Source organism: Salvia splendens, chromosome 8 (assembly GCF_004379255.2).
Source record: "Salvia splendens isolate huo1 chromosome 8, SspV2, whole genome shotgun sequence".
NCBI classification, from domain to species: Eukaryota; Viridiplantae; Streptophyta; class Magnoliopsida; order Lamiales; family Lamiaceae; genus Salvia; species Salvia splendens.
Genome location: NC_056039.1, coordinates 28,687,002 through 28,695,310, shown reverse-complemented (window position 1 = coordinate 28,695,310; position 8,309 = coordinate 28,687,002). Strand labels below are relative to the sequence as shown.

Below are 8,309 nucleotides of genomic sequence, written 5' to 3'. Positions count from 1 at the left end.
TGAACGCCACGGTAACGTTCTTGTTCGTCCTCAATGTTGAGGATTCTGTTGTTGGTTTCTCTTCTGCTCCGTCTGACATTTTTGGTGAGGTTGATTGTGTTTGATTTTAGGTAAAGGCCGAGAGGGGTATTACACGGCAGTGATGAGATTTCTCTGAGCCAGAGATCTTTTTCCTGCTCTTGATGCCATGAAGAAACTAGAATCGGTAATTTTGGTGAATTTGTTTCTTGATTTCATTGTGTGCTAGGTTACAATCTTATAGATACAATCAATCCTTCATATGGTAAGGAGATAATTTAGGGATCCTATTCTAGCTATGGTAACAATCAATTTGTGATCAATTAGCTTAATTACATGATTTCTTTCCAACAAAAACGTTGAACAATTATACCATGAGAATTTCTTTGTTCATTCGGAAATTGAAAATTTAAAACCTAGAAATAAGCATCTAAATCTAAGCGAAGATCAACACGAGAAGAACCCAACAAAGCTTTATTACTTAAATCAAGACAAAATCAACGGTGCAAAGCAAGAAAACGAGATCAAAACACGATTCAACCAACAAAGCAAAATCAACTACGAGTTTGGACTAAAAACATCTAGTAACGGTTGGACTCGAAGGGGATTATAGTCTGAACTCAAATGATAGTCACAGAGCAAATCCAGGGAAGTGGGCAGCGATGCTTGGATCAGACTTTGTAAAGAATTCTGCCATCAAAGACATAGATTTTGCCTCAGTCCATGCATACCCTCACAGCTGGTTTGTAACTCACACCAGCACTATTTTTTCTGAACACAATTAGAATGTTTCTTGTAAACTTAAATCTGCATTATAGCCCTCTGAATACGCAGTATTATTGGATTGTAACGTTGTAGGATCCCAGAGGCAGATTTAGAAGCAAAAGTGAAGTACCTTTCAAGATGGGTAGATGCTCATATAAGTGATGGTGAAAGTGTGTTGAAGAAGCCGATTCTTTTCACAGAAGTGGGGGCACATTTGAGTAATGAGACTTAAATCTGCATTATAGCCCTCTGAATACGCAGTATTATAGCATCGCGGAGGTGATACAGTTCTTCTTCGCACCAAAGAAAGCACCAATCTCTTGGGCCGTCTTAGTCTTGTTGGAATAGTACATGAATATCTTGGCATCACACAACATCAAGATGTCACCATTTCCGAATACTTCAATAGGCTGAACATATGCGAAGCCATACCTACCATAATAAGGCTTCACACGGATGACACGATCCATGCACCAAGTTTCCTTCATCAACCATATAGCAATCTCATTGTAACATGATAGAAGCACATGCAATCCCTCTAAGCAAACAAGCGCCTGCGACTATCCAATCTGCAGTCTCGAAGAGGCGGAGAAGCAGGAAAGGTGCTAAAGCATTCATTCTCAACATCAAAGCAACAAATCCATTATGTGTCATCAGAATCTGAGGATACTATCCAATGGAGACTGCCATTAACGAATGAGCCAAAGATACTATAGCTGTAATCAAACGAGGCGGTGGCAGCTTCAACGCGTCTCCATGAACTTGTTCCGAGAGTGTAAACATGACAATCCATTTTGGGGCTAATACAGACTACCTTATGTTGGCCAGTTATTTTGCTCGCTCCAAATCCATACGTGATTCCTTGAGGAAGCGAGAGGAGCTCGCAGAATTCACGAGTAGCCGGATTGCATACATAGAAAATATCGAAATCGGCTTCGAGATTGTGTAGAAAGAGCAAACCGTTAGCAGAGCCTTCTATCGTTGCTTCGTCGGGGGAATCGAACTCGGTGAGTGGACCGTAGCCATGGCGGAGATCGAGTTCGTCTTCCAGTTCGAAAACTTCGCACTGATATGCATCCGGCAACGGCATCATTACAGCTAGGGTAGGGGTGGATATGGAAAGATGTGAATCGATGAAATCATCAAGTAGATTGAGCCATGCTTTGCAAACACACTTGCTAATTGCAATGCTACGAACAGAGAGCCTTGAGAGGATATTGGGGATGATTTCTTATGGTAGATTTGTGAAGAAAGATGGCTTCATTTTGTAAATGGATGCAGAGATTTGTTTGATTGTAGTATGTATTTGTGGAGATAGGGATATATATCAACGTTTAAAATAGTGAAGGGAGGAGGGAGCTGAACGATGCAAGTAAAGTTAAAAGAAAACCTAATTTACTCATTTTTAATGTGCTGTGAGTCACTCTATTGCGATGTCTACTGAAAAAGTTGCAAATCACTTTTGTTTTTGTAATCTGAAAGCAAGACTTTTTTTGTGTGTCAGTAATTTAGATAATGTATAATGTAACTACGAGCAGGGACGAAGCCACGTTGGGGCCTGGGGTCACTGGGCCTCCCAGCTATTGAAATTATTAGTATATATATGTTATTGAAAAGATAAAGATTGTGAGTAGCACAGTTGGTTTCAGTTCAGATCAGTGTCCTTGCTTAGCTGATTTCAAATCCCACAGCTTGCAATCGGTCTTTTTTTTATCCTTTGCATAATTTTCTTACATTTTTATGCTCCCAAGTTCTACATTTTTATGCTCCCAAGTTCGACTCCCCTTGAGCCTAAAAATCAATTTCTTTTTCTTGCTTAATTTTCTTACACTCTTATGTCTAGGAGTTTGTTTTATGTTCCCAAAGTTCAATTCATTTTGTCACAAATAATTTTTTAACACTTTTTATTTCCAAGAATTTGTTTTATTTTCTTACAGTATATTTTTATGTATCCAAGTTCAAATCCTTCCACCTATAAATCAAAAAAAAATTATTGTTTTATTTTCTTACACTTTTATGTCTATTAGTTTTACTCTCACTGCTATTTTATTTGCATATATCCAACTTTTAATTTTATATTATAATTTATTTGCACCTTGTTTTATAACGATAGTAAGTATATAGTATATTTCTAGTTTCTATTACACATTCTCTCATTCTTTTCCTCTCATTATTCATCTACTACTATATCTTTTGCAATTCCCCATTGCTTATGCTACAAAAATTTTCGGCGATGCCAACACTAAAATATACCTAAGCTTCGGTCCCCCCAAAGTAAAGTTTTTGGCTTCGTCACTGACTAAGGGCATCTTCAGTGACTTTCGCCCAGCAATAGCCCAGCCACAAACACCTCCTGCAACATCATCAGCCCTAAAAATCCTCATGCCACATCACCAGGACAAGCAAATAGTCCAACAATAGCCTAGCCACATCACCCCTAATTATATAAAACAAATAATTGAGAATCACACAAAATACGGAATTAAATGTACGACACAGAAACGGGAAAATTCAATAATATTATTTAAATTAAAAAAAGTACAACAAAAAAAATACATTAATTTTAAAAAAATTTACATTAAAAAAATACATTAATTTTAAAAAATTACATTATTAAAAAAAAACACGACCTCCGCCTCACTCATCGTCTCTATCGCCCCCTTCTCCGCCGCCACCGTCGCCGCCGCCTCCGTATCCGCCGGAACCCCACGGTGCCCCCCCGGTCTTCAAATCGTCACGCATGCTCACGAGCTTTGCGTGAAGAAAACTCTTCTCCTCGGGGTCCATCGCCGTCTGCCATTCGGCTAACGTCTTGGCCATCTGAGCGCGCGTTTGTTGACACACGAAGAATTTGAGATCCTTTGTCGACAAGCCAAGGGGGGATGCCGACTGTACCTCCTGGGACCCCCCGGCGCCTCCCGTTGCGCCCCCCTTTGACCAACCGGGCGAGTTCGGCGAGCGAACAATGGCGGGGACGGGAGCTCCTCCGCATCCTCGGGGAGGTCGTGGGAACCGCCGCTGCTGCCGCTGTAATCACCGGTATAGTTCAGTCGTTGCTTCTTCGGCCAGCCAGCGTCGACACCTGCCCGGATCTTCTTGGAGTCGTTCAGCACCTCGTAGCAGTTCCAGTAGGTGAACTCCTTATACAACCCAGGCTGGGGGAAGGCTTTCTCCGCTATCCTCCTGCAGTCATCCTTCGTTTGGCCACTGTTCTGCATGCGGAGGGCGTTGGCGTACAAGCCCGAAAATCGGGAGACCCCAGCCCTGATTCGGTTCCACCCCTTCCGACACTCATCCCCGGTGCGCGGCCTCCCCTCCGGGCAAAATCTCATGTAGGCTGCAGCAATTTTGGCCCACATGTTGATGATCTTCTGATTGTTCGAAGTCAGAGGATCATCACAGACACTCACCCACGCCTTGGAAAGCGCGACGTTCTCCGCATCCGTTCACTTCCTCCGCACCGAGGGGTCGTCCTCAACCGGCTGCGACGACTGGCCGACCCTCTTGTCCTTCCCCTTGCCCTTCTTCTTTGCGGGGCCCCGACCCCGTCCTACTCCCCCCGTTTGAACGGGAGTTTCTGGAACACCGAGAAGATCAAACCCCAACTCCTCTAAGGAGAAAGTCTCATATTGCATGAACTGCGCCTCTGTTGGGGTCCATGTGTGCGAAGAATCTGACTCAACTTATTTTAACACAAGAAATTCCCGCAAGTGTACGGGGCTAGTGTAGCACAAAGTAAGCAAGAGTATCGTATCCCACAGAGACAAATTGTGTAAACTCAAGTACCACGAACCGATTTCAACTACTATTTAGACAAAGCAAATGTTTGGTTTTGATATTTAACTATTAAACATAAACAAAGTAAAACAAAAGACAAAAGATAAAGTTCCAAATAAGATAACGAGGTGGAGCTTTGGATCCGACTACAATACCCACAATGTAAACAACTCAACAACTTTGATAACCCGTTGAAGTCTCTAGGATTAGTAGGACAATCGCTATTCTAGGCTAAGCCCCCTCTCGAGTGCAATCAACCCGTTGATTAACTATTAATATTGAAGTCTCCTTCTAATACTTCACAATTAACTCATATACACAAAAGATTCAAGCCCTCACTCTAGAATTCCTTCTCTCGAATGCAAATTATCTAGGTGTTGTTCATTATTTTATCAATCCTAATTAGGTATCTCTCGATTACTCAAAACTAGGTCAATATATCCAATTGTTAGCTAGGCAATTGAATTGAAAGGCACAAGAATGAAGCAAAATAATCACAAGAGCATAGGTAATCAAAAGCTATTGAATTAAGCACAAGTGTTCATTGTAGTCCTCACCAAAACTCTACAAATGATTTAGCTACTCATATTCAACTCAAAAACATAAGAATAAACCATAGTCATTGAATAAAACATGAAAACTAATGAAAATACTCCCAAGGGTGGATTGAACGAAAATTCGTCTTCGTCTTCAATCTTGTTGAGGATCGGGACGCCTTTCCTCTCAATTCCACTCTCCAAACCTTCAAAAGCTGCTATGGGGCGTGTATGATATGTTGAGGTCGAAAACCTAGGTCTCCTTTTATACCCGGGGCGGAAATAATAGCAATTTCAATCTCGCAGAACACATCGCCCGATCGGGCGATTTTAAGTCGCCAAAACGCCCGGTCGGGCGAACTTTCTGGAGTTCGCGACCAAAACGCCCGGTCGGGCGTTTTCCCCTTAAAAATCGCCCGGTCGGGCGTTTTCTCTGGAATCCTCCAAAAGCATTGTGTTCGTCTTCGAAAGGGCTTCGCGTGAGTATCTTGCACGCCCCCATCGGAGTCCGGATGAGAGAGTTATGGCTATTATACGAAAGTCGCGCATTGAAGCGCGCCTGGTCAGGCGATTCTTCCTTCAAGCTACGTTTTCAAGTCATTTTCACATGTTTTAGCTCCAAACACTCGACAAACTCGTCAAAACACTTATGTAGTGGATAATGGATGTAAACTCAAGTAGTATGCTACAAAAACACTGAAATGTTCACGTTAAACATCCAAAATACTTGCTAAACCACGAGTTTATCAGAATCAGTCGAAAAATCAAAACTGGGGCGATAGACGTTCCCCCCGGCGTCCCCGCGTCGCCGGTACCCCTCCCGGCATTATCTGCATCCCGGGACCCCACCCCAGCATCATCTGCATCCCGGGTGTCTACCCCGGCATAGCCGGTAAACCCCCCGGCATACTCCCCCGGGTGCCATCCCGGGCATCATCTGCTGCCACGGGTACATGTTGTAGTACCCGGGCATCGGACCCCATCCACCTCCCACGGGTACCGGGGGAGTTTGAGACCCGCTCGTCACTGGAGTACCTTCGTTGTTATTCTCCATTTCGCGTTATTGATCTTGTACAGAAATTAAGATAGAGAAAGTACTCGTTAAAACAAGTAGTGTGAATGAAAATGATGTGCAAATCGCGTATATATAGTGTTTCGAAAATTAAAAAAATAAATTAAATTCGCTCGCCGAACGCTCGCCGGTCCTGAGTCTGCAATGGCGACGAGCGGACCAGCGAGCGCCGGAAATCGGCTAGCCGGCCCGCTCGCCTCCATGCTCTAAGAAAGGAAACAAGTTATTTCTGTACCAACTTATGCCCGGTTATTAAACACCAAGCATGTATCTGGGGCATTCTGGTCTATTTATAACTAGTTTGGAACTAGGCATCGGTCTCTAAATCGGGTTTTTTCAAAAAACCAGAAAATAATACTCCCTCCGTCCCGGGCTACTCGCCCCTTTCCTTTTCGGCACGGAGATTAAGGAATGAGTGTATAGGAAAGTAAAAAATGACGACTGTAGGTGAAAATTTTTACTAAAAATGGAAAGAGTGCAAGTAACTTGGGACGCCCAAAAAGGAAATAAGTGTGAGTAGTACGGGACGGAGGGAGTATATTCCGAAAATGGCGTTTCTTAATCAAAATGAGTTGTTTATCACTTTATTGGTTGTACGCTATTGGCAAACAAGTGAAGCCAATTTTGACTTTATTTTGTTTCTTTCACTAATAACTTGCCAATGGCGGTTTATAAGAGCATCTCCAACTAGAAAAGATATATTGACAAGGTATATTTCTCATTTAATATCTCAAAAAAATTATTATACATTCTTAAAAAGTAATGGACTACAAGGAAAGAAGGTAAACTAAAAATGCAAAAAAAAACTAACTTGTTACCTTTTCTATCAAAAATAGGTAAAGATACATTCTCAAAATTAAAGAAGGCATAATACTTGCTCAAATACCCTTTCCATTGGAGCATGAAATTTTATATAGAGGTAAATATGATAGTTATTTCTCTTTACCTCTCCATTTACTCTTTCCCTTGGAGATGCTCTAAGAGTTATTGCAAGATGCAACCTCAAATTTATTCCCAATGCAATCGCAATTATTCCTAACCAAATTGAATGAATAATTTTATTTGGTCAAATGAAATTAATTGAATAAATCAACTACATTAAAACTAGTACACGGTTCATATGTTGTGACCATAAAAAACTACTACTACTATTTCATGTGTTATGACCATGACTACGATGGGTGTGATGGGTGTGATCCTCTACGGTGCTGAAATGCACAACAACCCCTCATACCTCTCACAATCTATTAAAATAATATATTTATTTAATTTATTTTATTTTAAATTTATTTGATAATTTAATTATTTTGTGGGAGGCAGCATAGGCTGCTGTGCATTTGCATTTCAAAGCAATAGACAATCCCCACCCGACTACGATGGAAATTAGTTATATCACGATATAAAGTACCTTATGATACTCGATATTAACACAGCATGGATGCGCAATAAAACTCTCCTACTCAATACACCCAATTCGGATTGCATTAAATGCTGTGATGGTAATCGAGCTCCAAACATGGTGCGGATTGATTAGTTGTTTCTCATAAAAAATGAAAACTAAATAAAAAGTCTATAAGAGCATCTCCAGTGAGAGAGGACATGCAATAGCCCTCCCATAGCCTTTCCACGGCCACATCATCAACACTAAAATCCTCCTGCCACATCATCTGGACATGCAACTGGACATGCAATAGTCCTCCCATAGCCTATCCACATCACTAATAACAATTATATAATTTAATTTACAATTGTAGCAACATACGGAATTTAATTTACGAGACAAATACAGGAAAATTGAATAATACTATTAAAGTTTTAAAAAGTACAATAATTTTAAAAAAAGTACATTATAAAAATTACATAAATTTAAATAAAAACTAACGCCTTGCAATCCTCCGCGCCCACAACTCTTCAATTAAATCCTTTTGGAGTCGAATATGAGCATCCGTCTGACGCATGTCGGCATGTGCTTGGAGGAGGGCTTCTTCATCGTGAGGTACCCCACCTCGTACGTTGGCGGCGGCGACGCCGTGGCTTGGACCGGCTTCATTATCGTCGTTGGCCCAATCAGTCAGTTGTACACCTTCATCTTCGACAATCATCTTCTGCCGCGTCGCAAAGTAGGCCTTCTTCGCATCTGA

The 8,309-nt window shown here is 41.5% G+C and overlaps 1 protein-coding gene across 1 annotated transcript; it reads right to left on the bottom strand.

Moving 5' to 3' along the window:
• Positions 1-529: 529 nt before the first annotated feature.
• LOC121746029 (F-box protein At5g49610-like) lies at positions 530-2,186 on the bottom strand. Its single transcript, XM_042139966.1, has 2 exons — positions 2,183-2,186; positions 530-2,013 (listed from the first exon to the last, which is right to left on the bottom strand). Exons 1-2 carry the CDS (start codon positions 2,184-2,186, stop codon positions 1,427-1,429), a joined length of 591 nt encoding a protein of 196 aa, XP_041995900.1. The 3' UTR covers positions 530-1,426.
• Between the last annotated feature and the right edge of the window lie 6,123 nt (positions 2,187-8,309).